General features: G+C 39.8%; 1 protein-coding gene and 1 pseudogene across 1 annotated transcript; one reads left to right on the forward strand and one right to left on the reverse strand.

The window, feature by feature from the left end:
• Positions 1-1,823: 1,823 nt before the first annotated feature.
• Positions 1,824-27,129, reverse strand: LOC125152864 (zinc finger protein 675-like). Its single transcript, XM_047835418.1, has 5 exons — positions 26,608-27,129; positions 20,120-20,258; positions 16,838-16,964; positions 16,244-16,336; positions 1,824-4,333 (listed from the first exon to the last, which is right to left on the reverse strand). The coding sequence occupies exons 2-5, from the start codon at positions 20,132-20,134 to the stop codon at positions 2,610-2,612; spliced, it is 1,959 nt and encodes a 652-aa protein (XP_047691374.1). The 5' UTR covers positions 20,135-20,258; positions 26,608-27,129; the 3' UTR covers positions 1,824-2,609.
• On the forward strand, positions 23,596-25,691 carry LOC125153181 (60S ribosomal protein L36a-like; annotated as a pseudogene).
• Positions 27,130-27,399: the final 270 nt, after the last annotated feature.

Below are 27,399 nucleotides of genomic sequence, written 5' to 3' on the forward strand. Positions count from 1 at the left end.
AATTTGACAATAAATTTCATATTAAAAAATAATAATAAAAAACAAAACAAAAAACTCTGGGTGTGATAACATTGGTCTGAGAGAGGCCTGGTTCCAACTTGCCTGAACTGTGAACTCAGGTGTGTGGGTGGTTGAGCTAAGATTCAGGGCTGGTACTCTGAAAATCTGGGCAGGTTAAGGTAGGAGCACATGACTGAAGGCTTTGGCCCTGAGATGTGTGGTGTCCTCTGTGAGCATGTGCAGCACTTGAGGGGAAAACTCTTATCTGCGCATGCGCTCGGGGGAGCCACTACTAACCATGAAGTCTTATGCCCACAATGCAAGTGGGCAAGATATTCATACCATGTGAGAAAAGTGATCAAAATAAAAGGTGATACTGTGTGGTGTTAAACGATGAACTGATGTACATTCAAATTTTCAAGAATTCATTGGACCAGTAAATTTGTCCATTCAAATGGTTAGGCATGTTCCCTCTGTAGGAGACAGTGATAAGGTTTGCCTAGAGATAATGTGGAAGCAAAGGAAGGACATTGATTGGATAAACCTTCAGTAGGTATCTTATTTTTAGAATGCAATTTTACACAAGGAAAAACTGCCCCAAAATTAATATAATAAATCTTAGGACTTTGGGGGTATTATGGCAACATGCCTGAAAGGACAAGTAACTTATGGAGATTAGAATACCAGATAAACTGTAAATTAAATAACACGAGTGAAAAAAATACAGTGTATAATAGAAAGAGGTTAGAAAACAGAGTACTGTAGAAAAGATTTATTAGCCTGTACAAGTTGGTTTTGATAAACTCTTGGCTACTTGTTACAGTAAACTAAAACTTTTATTCAACAGTATTTTCCCACACACATCAAATTCTGGAAACATTATTTTCATTGTTTTTTGGCTGTTTTAGAATTCTCTGCCCTTTCTTATTCATTTGCTCTTTACATTTGTGATTTGATGATTTCTATCGTGGTGTACATCCATCCTTTTATCTTTTGTGTATCTACTACAGGTTTTCATTTTATGGTTACCATGAGGCTTAAAGAAAACATAATAGTCTACTTTCAGTTGTTAACAGCTTAATTTTGCATACTAAACCTCTTCCAAACCTGAAGTTATTCTTTAAAAATGTGAATGTACAATCCTATGCCACTTTAGGGAAGAGTTAGCTATCCTCTTTGTGATATCTGTGAAGATTTCATTCCAACCACATTGATTCATATTCTCTATTTCTACTGTTTTATGACATTTCATCAGTACTTTACTAGACTGCCACCTCTTTTTCCTTAGAGACCAATTAGTAAAATATTTTATTTCTAACACTGAGAACCATGGTTAGTTTTAATAAATGGAGAAGGATGATGCTTTGAACACCTCTTTCACAAAATTCCTTCAATGTTATAACCACAAATAGCATCTCCATTTAGATTTTCTACACATATTGCACATCATATTGTCCTTCATCTTCCATGGAAAATTAGATATGCGTGAGTCCCACCTAAGGAAGGGCATCTCATATCTTTGATGCAGCAACAATCAGCTACATACTTTTACACCTCCCTAAGAATAAATGAATTTTCTAGAGTGATATGAAACTAGAAATACACTAATATTTGCTAGTCACAAATCTTAAAGAAGGTCAATGTAAAACAAAAACATATTGAAATTATACCTATGCAAAAATCTATCTCTTCTATCTTTTGAAACAAAATAGCATATACATTTTCTAAGTGTTGAACTTTGCATTATTCCTTATGAATCTTTTGATGTAATGTCTGAATAGAGTGACTGATGTGCTGCTTTCTGTGAATTTGTGACATTTGATATTCAATTAAATACATTTCTAAATATTTATATCTTCCAAGTTACTTTATTTTTTTTTTGATGTTTTCTAAAGTTTATATTTAAAATGAAGGTCTTTGCTAATTCACTACATTTGTAGGGATTGAATCAAGCGTTCATTTTGGGGTACTCATGAATAACGATCGAATGGCAATTAAAGGCTAGGCTACTCTCTTTACATTTTACAGTTTTTTCTTGTATCATAACTATGATGTTAAGTACATTGTGAGTTTCAGCTAGAGGTTTGCCACATTCTTTGCATTTTGTGATGCTTCTCCTCAGAATGAACTCTGTGATGCTAAGTAAGACTGAAGCAGTCCGAAAAATGTTACCACATTTTTCCCATTTATAGAGTTCCCCTCTAGTATGAATTCTCTGGTGTCAATTGAGACTTAAACATGGACTAAAGGGTGTGCCAAATATTTTATATTGTAAAATCATCTCTAGGACACATTCTGTGGTCAGGAATCAGGGTCTATACAGCTTAAGCATCTTATAATAGTCTTTACATGTGTATCATTAATCTCTAATATTAATTCGCTGATGTGGAGTAAGTGTTGAACATCCTTACAAATTCTCACAGTTTTAAAATCTGTAAGGTTTGCTCCAGTATGAATTCTGATAATGACTAAAGGTGGAACAGTGATTAAAGGCCTTCCCACATTTTTTTACATTGGTAAAGATTTTCCCCACTTTGAATTCTGCGATAGTTGAGTAAGGCTTGAGTCCTGGGTAAAGGCCTTGCCAGGTTCTTTCATTTTAAAGGTCTCTATATAGTGTGAATTCTCTGATGTCGAATAAGGTTTGAGTGCTGGTTAAAAGCCTTGCCACATTCTTTACAGTCGTAGGGTTTCTCTCCAGTATGGATTCTGTGATGTTGAGTAAGGTTTGATTGGTGTTTAAAGGCCTTGCCACATTTTTTACAGTCATAAGGTTTCTCTCCAGTATGGATTCTGTGATGTATAGTAAGTTGTGAATAACCATTAAAGACTTTGCCACATTCTTTACATTTGTAAGGTTTCTCTCCAGTATGGATTCTGTGATGTTGAATAAGATTTGAGTGCCTCTTAAAAGCCTTGCCACATTCTATACATTTGTAAGGTTTCTCTCCAGTATGAATTCTGTGATGTTGAGTAAGGTGTGAGTGCTGGTTAAAGGCCTTGCCACATTCTTTACATTGGTAAGGTTTCTCTCCAGTATGAATTCTGTGATGTTGAGTAAGGTTTGAATGCAGGTTAAAGGCCTTGCCACATTTTTTACATTTGTAAGGTTTTTCTCCAGTGTGAATTCTGTGATGTTGAATAACTTTTGAGTACTGGTTAAAGGCCTTACCACATTCTTTACATCTATATGGTTTCTCTCCAGTATGAATTCTGTGATGTTGAGTAAGGCTTGAGCGATGGGTAAAGGCCTTGCCACATTCTTTACATTTGTAATGTTTCTCTCCAGTATGGATTCGCCTATGTCCATTTAGTGACGAGCCGTCCTTAAAGGCTTTACCACATTCTTCACATTTGTAAGGTTTCTCCCCAGTATGTATTTGCTGATGTTGAGTTGGTTTTGAGTGTGAGTCAAAGGTTTTGCCACATTCCTTACAAATGTACCTATTCTCTCCAGTTTCAATTGTCTTATGTATAGTTAGTCTTGACTGACTAAACATGTTCCCAGGTTTATGACATCTGTATGTGTTTTTCCCCACATGAGTCCTCTGATGATCACCAACATTGGAGAACTGGTTAAGAGCTTTCTCATATTCATTATATTTATGAGGATTCTCTCTTATATACTTATTTTTATTATGTATAAGTTTTGAGCTTTGATAAAAATCTTCCCCACATTTATTATATTCAAAATGCTTCTCTAGAAAATGACTCCTCAGATGTTTGTTAACATTTGAGGTGTGGTTAAATTTTTTCTCATATTGACTGCATTGAACAATTGTGTCTTCATTATAAGTGCTCTGGTAAGTTTGTGGGGTCAACTGCTCGGTAAAGGACCTCCCAAATTTATGCCACTTAGCACTTTTTTCTTCATCTTGAAATCTCTGACTTTCAGAAATATTGGACTGAAAGGTCAATATAATTCTATTTTCAAAATAGTTCAAATAATTATTTTCAGCATTCACTAGGTAGGTTTCCACATTTTCCAAATTTTCATTCCATAAATATGTATGTTTCAATACTTGATTTGAGCTTTTGCTTACAGAAACACATGGCGCTGCTGAAGTGCTGGACTTAAAAAGGTTTTTCCAAAATGCTTTATATTCTTCACCATTTTGGGCACTGAGATTCTTATTATGGGCACTTGTCTCAGTTTGGATATGTCCTTCATGATATCCTTGATGCCCTTCACTTTCACCATCATTGTCCCAGTCTATCATTAAGTGTAAATTCTCAAGGGTGCTGTGTTTGTATCTCCCCATTGACTTGTTTTGTAAAGAAGCTTCTATGCAAGACTTTGGCAGGAAGCTCAGGGTGCCATGTGAAGATACAGCTGAAAGAGATTAAATAACAGAAAAGTAAAATCTTTCCACTTCCTACTTGCAGATGAATGGGCTGATGACTTCTATTATACAACCTTATTATCAGTCAGAGAAGGTCAGCAAGATGGCTGAGAAGTAATCATAAGGACTTCATTCCTCTGTGGACACATAAATTTGCACACAATGTACTGAGCACATGGCCTGATAGATAATTCTGTGGTATTGTCACGGTGTAGCACAAATTACTTTCCTATGCCTCATATGAGGCCAAAATTATCAGAAGGAAGACATTTAAATACAAAACACAAATGAACAGACTAGAATATAACAAACATAGGAGAAAATCAATAGTAGGAATATTTGTTTTTCAGAACAAATCAACAAAATTGACAGACTTTTAACTAAATCAAGAAGGAATGAAAGAGAGAAGACCAACTACAATCAGAAGTGAAGAAGTGAAGGCAGACACAGTATAACTAATAGCATGGAAATAAAAATAATTTTAAGAGGTGACAATGGATAATTATATGAGATTTTAAAAATCTCAACTGATCTACAACTACAATAAATTGAAAAAGTTATTAAAACAAAAAACAAAACAAAAACTCTAAATAAAGACAAGTCCTGTACCAGATGAATTCTCTAAATAATTCATACAAACATTTAATGAGAAAGTACTTCATTCTCCTCAAACATTTCCAAGGAGTAAAGACAAGGGAGATTATGGAAAAACTCTCTGTAACATGAGCATTAAGAGGTTATCAACGCGGGGCGCCTGGGTGGCGCAGTCGGTTAAGCGTCCGACTTCAGCCAGGTCACGATCTCGCGGTCCGTGAGTTCGAGCTCTGCGTCAGGCTCTGGGCTGATGGCTCAGAGCCTGGAGCCTGTTTCCGATTCTGTGTCTCCCTCTCTCTCTGCCCCTCCCCCGTTCATGCTCTGTCTCTCTCTGTCCCAAAAATAAATAAACGTTGAAAAAAAAAATTAAAAAAAAAAAAAAAGAGGTTATCAACGCTAAAGGAAGATGCTACAAGTGAAGAAGACTACAACCACCAACTGTGGGGAATAGTCATGCAAAGCCCACCAAAAAATAAAGCAAACTGGATCAAAAGTTCATTTTACCATTTTATAGCATAGTCAACTGTGAATTCTTTCTGGAATTCAAGGGTGTTTCAACATATGAAAAACTATCAGTTTAAGACTTCAAATTAACAGAATGAAGATCAAAAATGCTATGATCATATTAGTTACAGAACAGGAAGTGAGCATATTGAACACCATTTCATGATTAAAAACACTCAGTAAAGCAGGAATACAATGCAACAGTTGCAACCTACTAAAGGCCATGTATGAAAAGCTGATATCTCACATATTATTCAGTAGTATAAGACTGGGAGCTTCTCCTATATGATCAGAAACAAGGTAATGAAGTGACTTCACCACTTCCATTCAAAATAGTACTGTATGTTTTAGTCAGAACAATTAGGAAAGAAAAAATAAAGAACTCTAAATTAGATGAGAAAAAATAAAATTATCTCTGTTCACAGATGATAATCTACAGAAATCCTAGAGAATCCTTATTTTTATATTTTAGTTGTGTTATTCTTTTGGTCATCACTTGCATTGTTTATTTCTAATAATTTTATCTACTGAACACTCCAATTTCAAATTTTGTATGCTATAAATGTTTAAATTGTTTGTTTCGACTTCAATAAATAAATTATTTCAATAAATAAATAAATGTTTATTTATTCTTGAGAGACAGAACCCAAAGCAGGCTATGCACTGTCAGAGTGGAACCTGACATGTGGCTTGAACTCATGAACTCTGAGATGATGACCTGAGTCAAAAATCAACAGTAGGACACTTAACCAACTGAGTCACCCAGGTGTCCCTCAACTTTATTTTCTTAACCTTACACCACAAGGAACTAGAAAAAAAGAACAAATATAGGTGAAATTTAGTAGAGGAAGAAAATAACAAGGAAAAATCAGAAATAAATAAAATAGGGGCGCCTGGGTGGCTCAGTCAGTTAAGCCTCCGACTTCAGCTCAGGTCACGATCTCGCGGTCCGTGAGTTCGAGCCCCGCGTCGGGCTCTGTGCTGACCGCTCAGAGCCTGGAGCCTGTTTCGGATTCTGTGTCTCCCTCTCTCTCTGACCCTCCCCCATTCATGCTCTGTCTCTCTCTGTCTCAAAAATAAATAAACTTTAAAAAAAATTTAAAAAAAGAAATAAAATAGAGAACAGAATAAACAATATAACATTGAAAGTGATACCCAGTATTTCCAAAAAATAAACATAATTGGCAATTTCTAACTACATTAACCAAGGAAAAAAGGAGAGAAGACTCAAAAACCAAATGAGAAGTTGAAGAGAAAATAACACAACAAAGAATCCAATTAGTATATAGTATGATAACAGATTACAATAAATAATTATATATTAAAAAATCAGATAACTTAGGGGGAAAACACAGATAATTCCTAAAAATGCACACAAGTTAGCAAGATTAAAATATGAATCTTAATCCCAAGGAATATGAAATCTTCTGAGATGAATAACGATTAAAACTGAATTTGAAATAAAAAAAAAAACCAACAAAACCTCCCAGCACAGGAAAGTCCAAGACCACATACCTTCATTGGTCAATTCTAACAAACATTAAAAAACAACAACAACAACATTAATGACAATCTTCTTCCAAATCTTACAAATTATGGAATAGAGGGAACCTGTTCAAAGTCATTCTATGAGGCCAGGATTACACTGGTCCTAGGAAGGATAAATCAATACTAGAACAAAAATGTTTGGTTTGTCATTCATAAGTATTGCTACTCTGACTTTCTTTTGACATCCATTTGCATGACAAATGTTTCTACACCCCTTCACTTTTAATCTGCAGATGTCTTCAGTACTCGATTGAGTCTCTCGTAGGCAGCATATAGATGGGTCTGGGTTATTTTTTGTTTGTCTTTTGTTTGTTTGTTTGTTAATCTATTCAGACACCGTAAGTGTTCTGATGGGAGTGTATAAGTATCTTTTCATTCAAAGTAATTATTGATAGATATGTATTTATTGTTGCCTTATTACTTGTTTTATCATTGTTTCTGGACATTTTCTCTGATCCTTTCTTGTCTTTTCATATTTGGTGTCTTCTGTGACCTCAAAGATTCCTTTTTAACATTTCTTTCAGGACTGGTTCAGTGGTCCCAAGTTCCTTTACTTTTCACTTATCTGGGAAACTCTATCTCTCCTTCTATTCTGAATGATAGCCTTGGTGGATAGAGTATTCTTGGTTACAGACATTTCCAATTCAGCACATTAAATACATCATGCCACTCCCTTCTGACTTTCCAAGTTCCTATTGAGAAATCTCCAGCTAGCATTATGGGTTTTCCCCTGCAAGTGAAGGACTGCTTTTGTCTTTAAGACAAATTTAAGATTTTTTTCTTTATCACCATATTTGAAATTTTAAATCCAATGTCTTGGTGTGGGTCCGCTTTTGGTTATTTTATGCAAGTACTCTGTGCCTCCTGAATGTGGATGTCTGTTTCCAGATTAGGGAAGTTTTCTGCTATTTCTTGAAGAAATTTTTCTACCCTTTTTCTCTTTCTCCTTATTCTGGAGCTCCTATATTAAGAATATCATTCCTTTTTTTTTTTTTGGTAACATTTATTTATTTTTGAGAGACAGAGAGAGGCAGATCATGAGCAGGGGAGGGGGAGAGAGAGACGCACACACACACAGAATCTGAAGCAGACTTCAGCCCCTGAGCTGTCAGCACAGAACCTGAGGCAGGGCTCGAACTCATGAACTGCGAGACCACAACCTGAGCTGAAGTCCAATGCTCAACTGACTGAGCCTCTTAGGCTCCCCAAGAATGTCATTACTTTTGATGGAGACACTGAATGCCCTAAATCTATTCTGATACTGGATCATTCTTTTCTCTTTCTTTTGTTCAACTTGATTAATTTCCATTATCTTGTCTTCTAGGTCACTAATTCATTCCTCTGTTTCATCCAGCCTGCTGCTCATTGCAACAAGCCAATTTCCAACCTCATTTATTTACATTCTTTATCTTTGTTTGATTCTTCTTTAACTCTTTTTCCTCTGTGGTAAAGTTCTCAAAGGGCATCTGGGTGGCTCAGTCGATTAAGTGCCCAACTTCGGCTCAGGTCATGATCTGACCCCATCAGTCTGTGGGTTCGAGCCCTGCCTGAGGCTCTGTGCTGACAGCTCACAGTCTGAGCCTGCTTTGGATTCTGTCTCTCTCTCTCTCTGCCCCTCCCCTGCTCAAGCTCTCTTTCTCTCTCAAAAATAAAGGTTCATGTGATTCTTTCCTCAACCCAGTGAATGTCCTTATGATTAATGTCTTATATTCTCCATTTGGTTTGTTACTGATAAATGTTTTGCTTAGATCTCTGGCTGAAGCCACATCTTGTTCTTTCATTTGGGAAACATTCTTCCATCTTGGCACTTTGTCTAAATCTCTGCCTTCCTCTGGAAGTTAGAAAAAGCAGTTCTATCTTCTGTTATATCCTCCAGGCCAGTGATCCGCAGATGCTCTCCTTGCCTGCTGTGAACAGTATTTGGTCCCTCGCCTGAACATGGCGACTGTTCACTAGGTGTGGTCTGGTCTCTTTGTGAAATCAGACCTGATACCAACTCCACCAGAACTGAGGCCCTGCAGAACTATCTGGTCAGGAAATGTGGTGTGGGCAGCAGCTTGTGTATGTCTCCTGGAGAGGAGCTGACCTTTTTGAGCCTGAGGCAAGCTTGAATCAGGATGGTACTCCCACCACAGCATGGGGGTGGGGGTGGGGGTGGGGGGAGGTTGGTGTAACCAACTTAGACAACCAGTGTCCCCACTAAGCTGCTTCACTCAAGTGACTCTATGTTTATTCTGAGGAGTGGGGAGGGAAATGGTGTCACCCATCTCCTTTGCTCTCAAGCAGGCATCTCAGTGAATGTTGCCTCTGAGGGTAATGCTCCTAGAATAGTGAATAATCTCACCCCTGTGTGCTCCTAGTGTTCTTCAGATCATTGTTTCCAAGCTGTCTGCCCCCGGGTAGTGTACCTGCCTTCTCTCCAGGTGCAATGCAGTGGCTATTTGTCTCCACCTGACTGTTAAAACTCTAGGCTTTAAGCCATAATAGTTTTAAGAACTTATGAAGTATAGCCCCTCTCATTTGCCAAGCCATTGGCTTTGGAGAAGCATTCTCCTGAATTCCCCTGTGTGGTCTCCTTTCTCTCACCCTTCTCCACAGCCACAGCTCCCTGCCCTCCACAGCACTGCGATCCATTTCCCTTAACTCTCCTGATGGAAACAAATGAGTGACCTGTATGTTCACAACTTCTTTGCAGCTGTGTAAGGGACTTTTTTCTGTCATGGATTACATGGAAAATAGAGGGAATGACAGCATCCTCTGGACACAGTGTGGTGGCCACTCAGATAAAAGGTCAGCATTTGTTCAAACAACAGAAACTACAGAGCTGAAGACAAAGAGAGGAATAATTGTAACTACAACTTCTTAAACTGGGAAATAACAAAAACTCAGACATTACAAATGCCCAGATCATGTGTGAGAGGCACCAGAAATACCATTATTTGTGTTCTTTTCTACAAAGCAAGTCCACAAGCCTGTGCCCAGAGGGTTTTTTTTTTAATTCCCAAATCTCATGAAAAGATCACAAAATATACCAAGAAATGGAAAAATGCATTTAAATCAGAACAAAATAAACCTACAAAACTGGCCCTAAATTAATAAAGAACTAATAATTGCCCAACAAAGATTTCAAAAAATGATCATAAATGGGGCACCTGGCTGGCTCAGTTGGTGGAGCGTGTGACTCTTGATCTTGGGGTTGTGAGTTCTTGCCTCACATGGGTGCAGAGATCACTTAAATATAAAATCTTAAAAAAAAAAAGGAAAAAAAAAATCATAAAGGTGCTCATGGAGGAAGAATGGAAAACAACTAGATAACTAAATGACATCAGAAAACTATGCATGATATTTTCAGACCACAATGCTATAAAATTCAAAATCAACCACAAGAAAAAATTTGGAATGACCATGGATACTTGGAGATTAAAGACTATCCTACTAAAGAATTAATGTGTTAACCAAGAAATTAGAGAGGAAATTAAAAAGTACACGGAAGCCAATGAAAATGAAAATAGTCCATCCAAAAACCTCTGGGATGCAGTAAAGGCAGTAATAGGAAGTATATAGGGAGCATAATACAGAACATAACCTTACACCCAAAGGAGCAGAGAAAAGAACAGCAAATAAAGCCCCAAACCAGAAAAAAGATTAGAGCAGAAATCAATGATATCGGGGAAAAAAACAACAAACAAAAAAAAGCAGTAGAACAGATCAATAGCAAACAAACCATGAGCTGGTTCTTTGAAACAATTAACAAAATTGATAAATACCTAGCCAGATTGATCACAAAGAAAGAGCAAAGGACCCAAATAAATAAAATCACAAATCAAAGAGGAGAAATCACAACCAACACAGCAGAAACACAAACAATGAGAGAATATTATGAGCAATTACATGCCAACATATTGGGTAATCTGGAAGAAATACACAAAGTCTTAGAAACATGTAAACTACCAAAACTAAAACAGGAAGAAATAGAAAATTTGAGCAGACCAGTAAAGAAACTGAATTGGTAATCAAAAATCCCCCAACAAACAAGACTCCAGGGCCAGATGGCTCCCTAGGGGAACTCTACCAAAAATTCAAAGATTTAACACCTATTCTTTTGAAGCTGTTCCAAAAAATCGTAATGGAAGGGAAACTTCCAAACTAATTCTAGAAGGCCAGCATTACCTTGATTCCCAAATCAGACAAAAACCCCACTAAAATGGAGAACTACAAACCAATTTCCCTGATGAACATGGATACAAAATTTCTCAACAAGATACTAGCCAACCAGATCCAACAATACATTAGAAGAATTATTCACCAAAATCAAGTGAGGTTTATTCCTGGGACGCAGGGCTGGTTCAATATCCCTAATCAATCACCATAGTACATCACATTAATAAAAGAAAAGATAAGAACCATATGATCCTCTCAATAGATGCATAAAAAGCATTTGACAAAGTACAGCATCCTTTCTTGATGAAAAACCTCAAGAAAGTAGGGATAGAAGGAACATACCTCAACATCATAAAGGCCATATATGAAAAATCCACAGCTAATATCATCCTCAATGGGGAAAACTGAGAGCTTTCCTCCTAAGGTCAGGAACATGACAAGGATGTCCACTGTCACCACTGTTATTCAACATAGTGTTGAAAGTCCTACCCTCATCAATCAGACAACAAAATGAAATAAAAGGCATCCAAACTGGCAAGGAGGAAGTCAAACTCTCACTCTTCACTGACAACATGAAAAACCCAAAAGACTCCACAAAAAAAAAAAAAAACTGTTAGAAGTGAATCCATGAATTCAGCAAAGTCGCAAGATAGAAAATCAATGTACAGAAATCAGTTGCATTTCTATACACCAATAATGAAGCAGCAGAAAAATAAATCAAGGAATCAATCCCATTTACAATTGCAACAAAAACCATAAAATATCTAGGGATAAACCTAACCAAAGAGGTGAAAAATCTATACACTGAAAACTATAGAAAGCTTATGAAAGGAATTGAAGAAGACACAAAGAAATGGAAAAACGTTCCATGCTCATGGATTGGAAGAACAAATATTGTTAAAATGTTGATACTACCCAAAGCAATCTACATATTCAGTGTAATCCCTATCAAAGTAACACCAGCATTCTTCATAGAGCTAGAACAAACAATTCTAAAATTTGTGTGGAACCACAAAAGACCCAGAATAGCCAAAGTAATGTTGAAAAAGAAAACCAAAGCTGGAGGCATCACAATTCCAGACTTCAAGCTGTGTTAACAAAGCTTTAATCATCAAGACAGTATGGTACTGGCACAAAGACAGACACATGCATCACTTGAACAGAATAGAGAACCCAGAATTGGGTTCCCACGAATGTACAGCCAACTAATCTTTGACAAAGCAGGAAAGAATATCCAATGGAATAAAGACAGTCTCTTCAGCAAATTGTGTTGGGAAAACTGGACAGCGACATGCAGAAGAATTAACCTGGACGATTCTCTTACACCATACACAATAATAAAATAGATCAAAGACCTAACTGTAAGACAGGGGCCACCAAAATCCTAGAGGAGAAAACAGGCAACAACCTCTTTGACCTCAGCCGCATGAAATTCTTACTTGTCATGTCTCCAGAGGCAAGAGAAACAAAACCAAAAATGGGACTTCATCCAGATAAAAATCTTCTGCACAGGGAAGGAAACAAACAGCAAAACTAAAAAACAAACAGCAAAACAGACAGAATGGGAGAAGATATTTGCAAATTACATATCAGATAAAGGGTTAGTATCCAAAATCTAGTAAGAACTTATTAACCTCAACACCCAAAAAAAGCCAAATAATCCAGTGAAGAAATGGGCAAAAGACACAAATAGACACTTTTCCAAAGAAGACATCCAGATGGCTAATAGACACATGAAAAAATGTTCAACATCATTCATCATCAGGAAAATACAAATCAAAACCACAATGAGATACCACCTCACACCAGTCGGAATTGCTAAAATTAACAACTCAGACAATGACAGATGCTGGCAAGGATGCATAGAAAGAGAAACTCTTTTGCACTGCTGGTGGGAATGCAAACTGGTGCAGCCCCTCTGGAAAACAGTATGGAGTTTCCTCAAAAAAATAAAAAGAGAACTACCCTATAACCCAGCCATTGCACTTATACAAAGGATACAGGAATGCTGATTGAAAGGGGCACATGCACCCCAATGTTTATAGCAGCACTATTGACAATAGCTTAAATATGGAAGGAGTCCAAATGTCCATCGACTAATGAATGGATAAAGAAGGTGTGGTATATATATAACAATGGAATATTACTCAGCGATCAAAAAGAATGAAATCTTGCCATTTGGAACAATATGGATGAAACTGAAGTGTATTATGCTAAGTGAAATAAGTCAGCCAGAGAAAGAAAAATATATGACTTCACTCATATTTAGACTTTAAGAAACAAAACAGATAATCACAGGGGGAGGGAAGCAAATGCAAGATAAAAACAGAAAGGGAGAAAACCATAAGAGACTCTTAAATACAGAGAACAAACTGAGGGTTGTTGGTGGGGTGTTGGGTGGGGGATAGACTTGATCAAGCAGAAAAGAATCAGACAAGTTAAAGACACCTTGTTTTAAATTATCTAGTGGGACGAGACTAGAAAAATATGTAAAAGGATGGAGCCTACATGACTCAAGTGACACACAAAAAAGAGGTCCAAATGTAAATTAAGGGGATCCCATAAGGAGAGGAGAATGAAAGAGGGCAGAGAGCCTACATAAAAAACTAAAGGTTTGTACTTCTTATATATGTGGAAAAAAGAGACAATTTCAACAAGCTCAGTAAATTCACAACAGGATAAATGTCAAGATATGAACACAGTGAAGCATGATTAAAAAAAAAAAAACATGAACACAGTGACACATAAAACTAACCTCGAAAATTACAGAGAAAAGGATCATTTTAAAACGCCATGACAAAAGCAGCTACCTAATGTTGTGGAAGGTCCCGACAAAAGGAAGCATATTACTATGGGACTGCAAAGCCAGAATAACAAAATTTAAACCAAAAGTACTACACAAAAACAGATGAATTTTTAAAAGGAAACTTGCTATATAACTATAATTTTAAACTGTGACTGTGTACTCATGAAAAGTAATCATTTTGACTTATCGTAATGTCTCATTGACAATAAATAGTAAAGAATTTTCATTAAAATCAATCATAAACATGGGGCGCCTGGGTGGCTCAGTTGGTTAAGCATCAGACTCTTGGTTTCGGCTCAGGTCACGATCTCGCGGTTTATGACTTTGAGTTCCATGTTGGTCTCCACTCTGGGAGCACAGAGCCTGCTTGGGATTCTCTCTCTCCCTCTCTCTCTGTGTCTCTCTTATAATAAATAAATAAATAAATTTAAAAAACCAACCATAAAGAGCTCTCATGAAAAATTTCATGAGTAAACACTGAAAATACATTTAAAATGTTTTATGTTATTAATATATTCTTTCTCTTACTATGAATGCGAAGCTATAATCCATTCTTTAGTAAGTAAAGAGTACTTTCATGAGTAAACACTGAAAATACATTTAAAATGTTTTATGTTATTAATATATTCTTTCTCTTACTATGAATGCGAAGCTATAATCCATTCTTTAGTACCAAGCAGATGAACAAAACCCTTCATTTCTAAATAAACACCATCAAAGTTGTAAAATATAAGGGAAATCACTTTAGAAAAAATAAATATTTGGAATTAAGTTCAGAAAAACAGATACTTGGGATTAAGTTGAGAAAAAACCTAATGATTAACTCTTCCTAAATTTTATTTAAAGAAAACTACTTTTTTAATATGAAAATTTTATGAATTATCCACCTCACTTCTTTTTTGAAATTTTTTTATTATTAAAAAATTTTTTTAAATCTTTATTTTTAAGAGAGAGACAGAGTGTGAGCAGGGAAAGGGCAAAAAGAGAGAGGGAGACACAGAATCTGAAGCAGTGTCCAGACTCTGAGCTGTTGCAAAGAGCCCGACATGGGACTCAAACCCATGAACTGTGAGATCATGACCTGAGATGAAGTCGGACACTTAACCGACTGAGCCACCCAGGTGACCCTACACCTCACTTCTTATAAAGCACATGCCCATATCATAATGTTTGAGCTAAAAAATCAGAGATGAATCTCATATATAACCAGAAAGTGAAAACACATATAAAAAGGTAACAAGAACTTCATATAAGTCAAAACTATAAAATGATACAATTATTAATGAATGTTACAATTGAAACTTTTTTACATGCTGCAAATTCTACATTCTAAATGTTCTAGGTCCCCTGTGATATTAATTTAAGCAAGAATTCTAGGATACGAATAGGTACATTAAATTATTTTATCACGGGCACCTGGATGGCTCAGTCGGTTAAGCGTCCGACTTCAGTTCAGGTCATGATCACAGCTCGTGAGTTTGAGCCCGGCATCAGGCTCTGTGCTGACAGCTCAGAGCCCGGAGCCTGCTTCAGATTCTGTCTCCCTCTCTCTCTGTCCCTTCTCTGCTCATGCTCTATCTCCTTCTCTCTCTCTCTTTTAAAAATTAATAAACGTTAAAAACAAGTTAAAAAAATTACTTCATCACTGAGGAATGATCACATAGAATGGAGATTTCAGCTTCAGTTAATACAAAGAAAAATGAATTTTTGAAGTGAACTAACGGATTAGACTTTCTCCTATTAGGGAGGTGCTTTGTTACCTGATAAAATTACTGACTCTCAATTTTTTAGGATTAAGACTAAAGCCTCCATACTATTGGAAAGTATAAACCAGAAAATGTGTGATCACAGTCTCCAGTGTTCCAGGGATTTCTACACCAAAACCCAATATGGCCACCACTACTCTTAACACACTTGTAACAGGAGGCAAAACAGAATTTAGAAATGGCTTAGCATACAGTTCCTCAGAAATACCGAGATTTCTCTGGAGCCCTCAAAGCAAAGGAGATCTCAGATTATGGAGGCCCTCACACTCCAAGGGGAATCTTCTGGCCCTCACAGTGGACATGATGGACCATCACTGGAGCTAAAGAAGAATCCTTAGGGAGTATAAAAGCATGATAATGTTGGGTAGCAGATGTCCCTCTGTAAGAGGGAGAGAAATAAAACTAGGCTTCTCGACTAACTTCCATTCAAGGAGAGTCATGTGAACTACATTTTAAGGTCTATCTTCCTCCCTCACATTTGGACCTCTCCTCTGTCATTTGCTTCATTCAGGTGCACCTACCTGGATGTGTGGCTACTGTCCCCTTTCCATTCACATCCCAAGCCTCCTTCTTTTGCTCCAAGAAGTTGACCTGGTCTGGTTTTGACACAAGACCTGTAAATTGGAAAAAAAAGGAATAGGAGTATTACTGGAGATTCTACCTTTCAATCCACTACTATGCTTAGTAGATGAAAGAGGACATTGTAGAATTCTAGAAAATGATTTCCAAAATGCTGTTGCCCAACAGCCCCTTTGAGAACACACAGAAGGGATTTCTAATGTTCACATCTTGACCTCCCACTTCCATGTACTAGACACAATAATAAGGAGTGAAAACTGGAGTTTAAGATGTGGGCAATACCTTGTTATGTCATTCAATGTTTAGAATGGCCACTAATCAACATAAATGATGATGGTACCTTAAGAAAGAGAAAGCTGAAGCTGAAAAGGAAATATCGGGAAGATATTTTTCTATCTTCAAATCCCTACTTCTTTCCCTTACTGCAGGGATCTGAATTCCAGTCATGTGAAGAGGAAGCTTCCAAGAGACAGTCTTCAAAGGAAGGAACAAAACCCCGAGTGTGGTTTGGGAAGTCTGGAAGGAGTTATCCTCACCCAAGAGGAGGAGGTGTCCATAGTTCTCTAACATCACATCTCTATAGAGCTCCCGCTGACTGTGGTTCAGGAAACCCCACTCTTCCTGAGAGAATTCTATGGCCACATCCTTGAAGGTCAGCAGTTCCTGCAATAAATACCACAGTTACCAAGTGGCCCAAGGTGGGGTTCATAATCGTACCTAAGATGAAAGAGGGAGTTACACCAGCTAGACCCAAGACCTGAACTTTACTGCTTACCTGCTTGTACTCACCGAACTTAGTCCTACATTTTACTTAACCTCTTCTTTCCATTTTATCTTTTACTTCAGGCAAAACACCCCATGGGCACAGTCTCCTGTGATGGAAACAGAAAGTACCCAACAAAAGGCAATGACTGCCCTGAGGAAGAGCTTGGATTGGCCTAGTTTGAGCTGAACCCCTGACTCACACCTCTGCAGATGGACCAAGGAGTAACCCAGTCTCCTCGTGACTCATTACCATTACTCATTATAATACTAAAATCTCCATCCAAGTAGGAACACAAACCTCATTTATATAAGATACAAAGTATGTAAAGAACTGTTGTCTTAAGGAACATGTGTGATCTTATGCCCACATCTATATGACAAGGCCTCTCTTTCTAAATATCCACCCTAACCCTAAATAAAAGGAAACCATTCCCCTTCCCTCTGTGTGTCTCTGCTTTGGAAGTTATTGCCTGTGATCTCCTTACTGGTGAAAAATCAAGTTTCCTTTCTGTGGTGACTCCACCTGGTGTAGTTTCTATCTATGACTGTTATATTTCAGGATTTTAAGATACTTAAACATGTCAGTCATATGAGTCTTGTTTTCATTTTATGAAAATACAAAGAAGTAAATAGAATGGTATTTCTGTGTCCTGATGTGGAATGAATTACAAACATAGAGGATGGGGGACACCTGGGTAGCTCAGTTGGTTGAGCATCTGACTTCAGCTCAGGTCATGATGTCAGGGTTTGTGAGTTCAAGTCCCATGTCGGATTCTGTGCTGACAGCTCAGAGGCCTGGAGACTGCTTCAGATTCTGTGTCTTCCTCTTCCTCTCTATCTGCCCCTTCCCCCTCACACTCTCTCAAAAATAAATAAACATTAAAAGAAAAAAAACATAGAGGGTGGAAGTCTGATTTAGAATCTCCACTCCCACAAGTCAATATCCTTACAACAGAAAGGTGAGCCCTTCATTGTCCAGTGAAAACTGATGTGATGTGGGACTGGAATTCAGGGTCAAGAAAGTATCTTTGAGGTGATTTTGGTGTAAAAAGTTGTTTTTAATAAAGCATGGGTAATGACCCATGGACAGAGCAACCTACACTGTCATTTGGAGAAGCCATTAATTTTATACTTTTAAGTTGGGGGGTAGAGATAAGAAAGTTTCTAAAGAGATTTTCAATGTTAAAGAAGACCAATAGAGTCCTGCAAGTCTGGCTCTGGTCAAGCTAAAGTCCTTTTTTGCATCTAACAAAGCATTAAATTAAGGTTGTTGGGCATTCCTTGAACAATGTCATACTCTACCTATCCCAGGTATTTACAAATGCACTGCAAGTTCAAGGAAATTTAATTTTATCTACACTTCTTTTGTCTTTGTTTTCCTCATCAAAAACTGCAAGCAAGGGAAGCTCAGAAAAAAGTTTCCAGTTTAATTGTGATGGTTTCTGAACATCATTCCATAAACCCACCTAAGATCCTTATGAATGATGAGAGGACAAATATGAACTTTGTAAGGGAGAAATCCGGCAAAGACACCAAACCAAATAATAGAAGGTAGCATCAGCTTTAATGAGAAAAATGATATCAGTGCCTAAGGCATGCCAAAGGACCTATTATTAGTGGTGTGTTCTTGTGGCCACAAGAGTGAATCAGAATTAAAATCCAATTATGAAAATACAGTGCATTTATACAAAGTTCAATCACATATACTTTCCACGTTCTGTAATATCCAGTATATTTTAAACAGTATCTTCTTCACATTCTAAGGAGGAAGCCTCCCATTTTTTTCAAGAACTTTCCGAGTTATTTGGGCCTCATATCCATCCTGTGCATTTGTGCATTGTATTAATCCTGGTCTACACAGAGCTGATAACGCATCCAGATGGAACCTATGTAAGAAATTGATTGAAATCCCAAGAACAGAGCCGATCAGCAATAGGAATCTTGGACTCAACACCTTCTCCTGTGAATCTGTCACAAAGGGAATATTTTCAATACATGCAGGACTTTACATCAAAGCGACAATTGTTGGTTCCCTATTGGAAGCCAGGTTGGAGAATAAGGAATAGTCTCTGGGAAATAGGGGAGGAGTGTTCGGTGGGAAGTTAAGTTTAAGAAGTCTGTTGGTGGGGCGCCTGGGTGGTTCAGTTGGTTAAGTGTCCGACTTCAGCTCAGGTCATGATCTCACAGTTCGTGAGTTCAAGCCCCGCGTAGGGCTCTGTGCTGACAGCTCAGAGCCTGGAGCCTGCTTCAGATTCTGTGTCTCCCTCTCTCTCTGCCCCTCCCCTGCTCATGCTCTGTCTCTCTCTGTCTCAAAAATAAATAAACATTAAAAAAAAATTAAAAAAAAAAAGAAGTCTGTTGGGTTGCACCAATGGGTTAACAAGGCTTAGGGCATAAAGCCACCACAGGGTGAAAGCGCCCAAGGCGAGTCATTAAGTAAGACAAAGCATAGAGGCAGAAAGCTGCCAAAGAGCGAAAGCACCCAAGGTTAGCTAGTGAAAAGGCTGCCTTGTTAGCCTTAAGGTAGCATGCTCCAGAAATCTTAAACTTTGGAGATAACAGCTACTTGGCTGCACAGCCCACAAATGCTGTATTGTCCATCTGTTGTCTGGTGCCAATATATATCATTGTGCTTTAATCTCAACTTCTAATGCCACTTGCTCCCCACACCTTTTGCTTCTTACACCCACAAGTTAAAGGTCACTATCTTATTGTTTTCTTCTGCGCATTCAGGACATATGTAAATTCTTGAGAACTCAATAAATACGGAGACAAAACCCGTGTTCAGGGCTCTTGTCCCCTCCTGGACATTAGCCTCTCATATTCAATTCTGCATCTGTTCTCTTGCTGGACAAGAGAACTCCAGATTCAAAGTCTGCAACAGTGTTCTAAAGATATAACCTTGAATATCATTTCTGAAAAGGTTTTAAAATTAGGTGAAAAAATGAGGCAGAAACATCAGAAGTAGAGGAATCAACATTTCCAATTTCTAAATGCATGGTATTTCAAGAGAAAAAGACAATACAGACTCTGACCTGAGATACCAGGCTTACCTGAGGACTGGCCATTTCTTCTTTCACCTCGTTCTCTAGATTTCTTTCTCAGAAGATATTTGTGGAGAAATCACTGCTGCATCAGGGGAAAAGGCCTTTATACCCACTGGAAGAGCCTCTTCAAAAGTAAACTGCTCACCTGCAGGCAGGACATTGTAATGCAAAAAAGGCGAAACTTCCTAGTCTTTTGCATCCTGATATTTGGAAACTATGAGCTCCTACTTGCAGACCAATCAGGGACTGACTCTCCCTTCTCTTCTTTCAGGGGCTTCTCCTCCTACCCATTCTGCTACAGGAGAGGAACAATGTGCTGCATAGGCCTGATCCACACAGACTCCTGTAGGGGAGATCTAGTTACCTCTCCTTGAGCCAAACCCTGCACTCCACTCTCTTAAATTAATGGGAAGCCTTCGTGCTTAACCCTGGCCTCACTTAGAATCACCTGGAGCACTTAAAACAACACTGTTGTTCCCACTCACACCAACCGATGGAATCTGAGGGGGAAGGCATCAGATATGACTGTTGTTTGAAACTCCAAGTGTGATCTATGGTGAAGCATTTGGGGAGGTGACCAAGCCAAAAAAAAAAAAACATTAACCAAGGCTATGATTGTTATCCACATTTAAATCCATTCCTTCTTCACTGATCAGAGTTTCTGGAGAATTACACATTCTCTCTCCTTTGGCTTCATGGAGGGAGACACCCTTACAAATGGGACTTTCCCTGATATACGCACATGTATCAGACATGCAAATGTCTCTTACAAAGGAAACTTGTACTGGGTTTAAAGGTTTTCCTTTGTTGTTTCTTTACAATAACAACCTATAATAATTCTTAGGACAAAGATACATTTTGGGGTGAGAAAATGCCCCTCTTCAGTAGGAAAATGTTTATTTTCATAAGTAACTGCCACACACAGTTTTCTGAAGTGAATGTATTTTTTACACTTCCATCAGCAATATATGAGAATTGTAATTCCTCAACATTTAAATGGAAATTTGGTGTTATACTTTTTCTTTATTTTAGCCATTCTAGAAAATATTGAGTGGTTTTTCACTGTAAAATATGAAGTGGTCTTGTGACAGTTGTCCTGATGACTCAAACTGAAACCACTTAAAAACATAAAGTTGAACAAAAATCAAAATGGCTACATCAAAACATCAATGAGGGTTGACATTAAGCTAACTTTTTTTTTTCTCCTTTGGGAAACTTTGTCTTTCCTTGTTAGCTTTTTTTTTTTTTTTTTTTTTGCCTTTACAGAACTGGTACTGCACTGAAAATATGATGAACAAGGCTGGCAGCAAAGATAATTCCTGTCTAACCCAGATAGGTCCCACATTTCCCTACAAAACCCTGCAGCCCCTTCCTCTGGGTGGGCTTACGGTTCTGAAGGCCCTAACCTGCTGCAGCCACCTTTGCCTGGCAAAACAATAAAGCTATTTTTCCTCTTTTTCCCAGTCTCTGTCTTCTGGTTATATTGGCTCTGGAGTACTGAGGTCAGTTTTCAATAACAGAATGAATATGTAGGAGAGGAAAACTTTCTTCTTCTTCCATTCTCAATTCTTTGGTTGTTATAATAGTTAAACTGACATAAGACAAAAATCACAAGAGGAAAAAAAAAAAACTTAATTATGAGAACCTTAAGGGTCCAAGGCCTCAAAGTCCTCCTGACATACTGGATGATAGTTGCTCATTATTCTATGGGGACAACAGGACCCCATGGACATATGATTATTTGAACAGTTGGAAAATGGGATGGATTCCCTAACAACTTCATAACTCAACTATCACCTTGATCAATTCTTTGTGGCTAGAATGACAAAATTGCTCTTTAAAAGCCAGAGTGTACCCCAGTCCAGGGTTAACTATGGACTTGTGGACATAATGCATGACCCCACTTTCCTTACGGTTAGATTGGATAATGCACTTAGGAATGCCCTTATCTCCTGAGACAAGTCTTCTCCCACTTGCCAGTGATTCCTCATAATTAGGATATTAGTAAGGCTAGACCTCAAACAAAGAGAGTTTCTTGATGGTTTTATTCCTTAGTCCTATTTGTCCCAGGAACCACCTCTATTGATGTACAATTCCAAATAGAGGCTTTATACAAGCACACAACAGCCCTCCTGGTAAAGAAACCTCAAAACTTGCTATGGGGTAGTCTCTGACAGAAATGACTCCACATCAGGTCCAGAGTGTCTTAGAGACCAAAGGCCCAGTGGGTGATGGGAGGCTGACTTATTAAATACCAGGTTATGCTCTTAAATATACCTTAAATACTTAACACCTGTCCAATTTTAAATCCAGCTACCCCTATGTCTGGCCCTGACTATCGTACATCTGTGTTACAACATGACTGCTCAGAGATTATTGATCTCATTTAGTCTAGCCAGTCAGATTTAAGACTCCCCTTATTGAAAATGCTGATGACAGTTGGCTTATTGATAGCAGTAGTTTCATGGAAAGGGGGATAAGAAAAGCTCAGTAGGCTACAGTCAGTCTGACTCAGACTGCTGAGGCCAAAGCCCTCCCAGCAAATACATCTGCCTAAGAAGCAGAGTCACTCATGCTTTACAACTGGCAAAGGGTCTCAAAATTAAGATGTATACTGACTCTAAATATGAGTTCCTAATTCTACACCCCACAGAACAATTTGGAAGGAAAGGGGATTACAATCAAGCCCATAATAACTCCCCAATCAAATATGGGCCCTAAATGATTACTCTTCTTGAGGCTGTACACCTACCCAAGGAAGTAGCTGTAATTCACTTCAAAGGACAGTAAAAAGATATGACCTTAGGATCTAAAGGAAACAATTTAGCAGGCTGTGCAGCCAAGCAGGCAGCACAAAATAAACAAATATGAAGTCTCACACTAGTCTAACTCTGACAAAGTCTATAACTCCAGTCTATTTAGGCCAAGAAATTCACATAGCCCAGTAACAAGGATATTCAAAATATGCACAGGACTGGCTTGTTAATAATGAGAGGAAAATATTTATTATCCCCCCCTCACCCCAAATAATCAATGGAAGGTAATATAGGGTTTGCACAAGGCTACTTGAGTAAAAAGGCTACTGAGGTGACAAAATCCTTGCTAAAAGAAATTATCCCTAGATTTGGACTGCCTTCATCCCCACAAAGTGACAACGGGCTGTCTTTTATTGCACAAATAATTCAGGAAATAGCTTGGGCCTTAAAGAAATTAATTACTATTTACATTTAGTCTGGTGTCCACAGTGCTCTGGAAAGGTAACCCTCCAAAACCAAATGGCCCTTGATATCCTGACTGAAGTTCAAGGAGGCCCAGAATTAGATGACGGCTCCTGAGGGAACTGGATGGCTATGTGGGTCTAACTTGTGTCCATGGCTTAGCCCAGGCTGGATAGGCCACTGTACTTTGGGTTTTGCCTGGATACATGGATGCATTATTAAAACCATTACCAACCCAGCCAAACTTCCAAATTTAAAGCAATGATGGACAGGTTCTGCCTCTTGTCGGTATGACCACCTAGCTTCCATCTTTGTTCCCTCCTGGGACTGGAGGATGTTGCTTGGCACATGGAAGCTCTATAAATACACAGTCAAAGCCCTAAATGACACTCGAAGTAGCATTTCCCTATTAAACACTGAAGGAATACAAATGCTAAAGCAATTTTAAAAATAAAATGGCACTAGACATTTTACCTGCTGCACAAGGTGTAACATGTGCTATCATTAAGTACAGAATGCCGTGTATACGTTCCAGGTCACCATAAAAATGTTTCTGGGTTTCTAACTGATATAAATACTCACATTGCTGCTCTAAAAGATCCCTCCCTTTCCTTTAATGATTGGTCAAGCTCCTGGACTGGAAGAGGATTTTCGTCAACTACCAAAGGACTCTTATTTGAGCTTCATTTTCGTTTTGTTATTCTAATCGTGTGTTGTTGTTTTCTCCCATGTCTCTCTACTTGGTGCCTAGACTCCTTCACCGCCATAACTTCAAGCTGACAGATGATCCTTTGCACTCAGGAAGATCCATACATGAGCTCTCCCTTGGGCTCAGCTGTCCTATATATATAAGTCCCCAACTGATCAATGTTGACCCATAGGTAGGGACATCTCTATGCCCCTCATTCAGTAGGAAGAAGTTACAGAAGATGAGACCTTCCACCCTCAGCAGCCATAAAGATTTAAGGGTCAAAATTATTCAGGGGGAAATGATGTGGGAAACAAAGGCACAAGAAAATAAATTTCCATACTGCCTATAGCCCATTCACAAGTCCTTGAAACACAGAGAGTGACATTTCCTCTAGGAATTTAGCTGCCTGGATGATGACTCTTCACTAAGGACAAAAGGCAATCTTAACCCAACCCTCCAGGATCCTGTAAGTCTATTTTAACATATAAAAATTCCTGTGGAAACTTCTTTTATCTCTACCCCTCCCCACCCATCCCAAGATATATGTTGGCAATCATCTTCCAAGCATCTGGCCCACTGATATACATCTGAAGGGTCTTGTGACTGAGTTTTTACCAGACAGTAATAAATGACCTTTTCTTAACAATAGATAGTCCCCTCAGGATCCTGGAAACCTTGCTTCCAAAATTCCTTAGACTTACACTATCCCTAACCGCCTCCCAACTTGAAGGTACATAATTAGTCACCTGTCATAACCCCAGTGCAGCCCTCTCTGCCTATGGTCCCTGTGCTTTAATAAAACCACCTTTTTGCACCAAAGACATCTCAACAATTCTTTCTTGGCCATGGGCTCCAAACCCCAAATTTTCCACATCTCTGAGGTGGGGATTATTATTTTAGGTACCCGGAGGCCAGAAATACAAGGAAACAACGTCCCCATCCTTGAAATGCCTTCCAGGCACTAGCTGAACATTTCAACCTCTTCACTACGTAAATGTGGTTTTCATGGTTGCTCGCATTTACAAATGTCAGAGGGGGAAAAAAAATCTGACTCATACTTCCCCAAAACAGGCTTGCCTCTATTCAAAACAGTTCGCCCAACTCACAGATTTATTTATTTATTTATTTATTTATTTATTTATTTATTTATTTCACAGGTATAAGCACATAGCAAGCTTTCTGGGCTTCTAGACAAGGGTGGGAAGTAAATGTTAAACTACAGAGTTTCCTTTGGGCACTGGGCAGAGGAAGCTGCCCTGAAGCAACTGACTGTCATTGTTAGTCAGGGCTCACCGTCAATCAGAACCTTCCAGCTCTTTCTTTCCCTGCTGATAGTGCTCTCTCACAACCACGGTGAACCTTCCTAAAACCCACCAGACTTTCTGCAAGAAGTGTGGCAAGCACCAATCCTGCAAAGTGACACAGCACAAGAAAGGCAAAGATTCTCTTTATGCCCAGAGAAAGTGGTGTTATGACAGGAAGCAGAGTGGCTATGGTGGGCAAACGAAACTGACTTTCTGGAAAAAGGCTAAAACTACAAAGAAAATTGGTCTGAGGCTTGAATGTGTTGGCACCAACTGCAGATAAGAGAATGCTGGCTATTATGAGATGCAAGCATTTTGAACTGGGAGGAGATAAGAAAAGAAAGGGCCAAGTGATCCAGTTCTAAGCTTCATATTTTATTACATTATGAAGATAATAAGATCTTGAGGTTATGTTCCAAACAAGAAAAGGCGGGGGGGGGGGGGGGGGGGCGCCTGGGTGGCTCAGTAGGTTAAGCATCTGACTCTTGATTTCAGCTCAGGTCATGATCTCATGGTTTGTGGGATTCTCTTTCTGCCCCTCCCCTCTTACACGCATGGGTGCCCTCTCTCTTAAAAAAAGTTAAAAAAACAAAAAACAAAAACAAAAACTCAGACCCTTCCAGGAACTGATTCTTGGGGCCAAGAATAGGTGTAAGCTCTTCACAGGGTGGTGTGTGTTGACCCATGGACAGGTACCCTGCTTCATAGCTCTGTGGGACAGAGGGAGTCAGCACCCTGACTGGCTGCAGGAACAGGGCTGGGAAGCTAGCATCTGGGTCCCACGACTGGATCTGTGCTGTGCATGACTCTGGGCAAGTGGTTTCTTTTCCCAGGTTCAGTTTTCTCCCGCGTGAAGTGGGCGGGTTGGGAAGCTGGTCTTTGCCAGTTCTGCCATCCAACAGGTGCTGAGCGTTGCTGGAAATCCAGGGCGAGGCTCAGGAGCAAGATCTCAGAGGGGGATTCCATGGCAGGCTCTCTCCTACTCGGGATCAAAGCCATAAATTGGCTCTTCCATAGCAGACACATTTCTTCAGCATCCCCTCCACTCAGACTTTCTCCTTCTAGGTGGCCTTCCACAGACTTCCGTGCAGGATAGGAGCCTTCCTCCACACCTCCCTCTTTCCCGACTTCCTTTGCAAGCTCCCAGCAGGCCTGCGGCTCCTCCTCTTCCTCCCCGGAAGCAACGTGCCCTGCGTGCGCCCACCTTCCGGCCCAGCGGGAGCTCCAGCGGGCGCCCCTCCCCCCACCGTACGGACCCACACCTTCCCATACCTTAGTTACCTGGGCAGATGCCTGCAAGCGTAGTCAGGAATCCTGCCCCTGACGTCGGCCTCCAGCTCTCAGCGGAGGGCGTGGCGACGGCGGGGAGGCAGGACGGGGAAAGGCACCAGCCAGCAGCCGTGCCAGCGCTGCTCAAGTTTCACTTTTAGTTTGTGGGTCTGCTCCCCCGCCCCGCGCGAGCTTTCCCGGGATAAGTAGCGTTAGCGGGAAGGGAAGAGCTCGGCGCTGCACGGTAAGAGCAGGCTGCACGGTAAGGGCAGGCTGCACGGCCCTGGGCGCGGGGCGAGGGGCGGGGCCTGTCCGGGGCCGGGGCCCTCCTTCGCCTCTGCCTCCGCCTCCAGCTGCCGCCGCCTCCGCCTCGGCCGCCTCCTCCCCGAGGTGTTGTTGCAAATCCTTCTTCCTTCCCCACCACCTTCCGCTGGGGGGCGCCCGGGGAACCCCCGGCCCTTCTCCGGCGAGAGGGCTTCCGGGGAGGCAGGAGCGCGGAGCTTGGAGCGCGCGCATAGCCCCGGCCCACGGTGCGCAAGTGCCGGCCGCGGCGCAAGCACTGGATGCACGCACGGCGGAGGAGACCCCGAGCTTTCCGGAAGTCTGGGTCTGGGCGGGGTTGGAGCCCTTCCCTGAGTGCCCCAGCACACCCCGCCTTGGGTTTCCTGTGCGTCCTGGGGGCGGGCCACACACAGCCACTTGGAGCTCTCCTGGTACAAAGAGCCTGGGAAGCTAGCCGTTCGAGCCCCGGAGAGGAGGAGGGCCTCCCCAGAGTCACTCACTAGAGGCCGAGCCATAATTGAC

This window comes from Prionailurus viverrinus, chromosome E2 (genome assembly GCF_022837055.1).
Source record: "Prionailurus viverrinus isolate Anna chromosome E2, UM_Priviv_1.0, whole genome shotgun sequence".
NCBI lineage: Eukaryota > Metazoa > Chordata > Mammalia > Carnivora > Felidae > Prionailurus > Prionailurus viverrinus.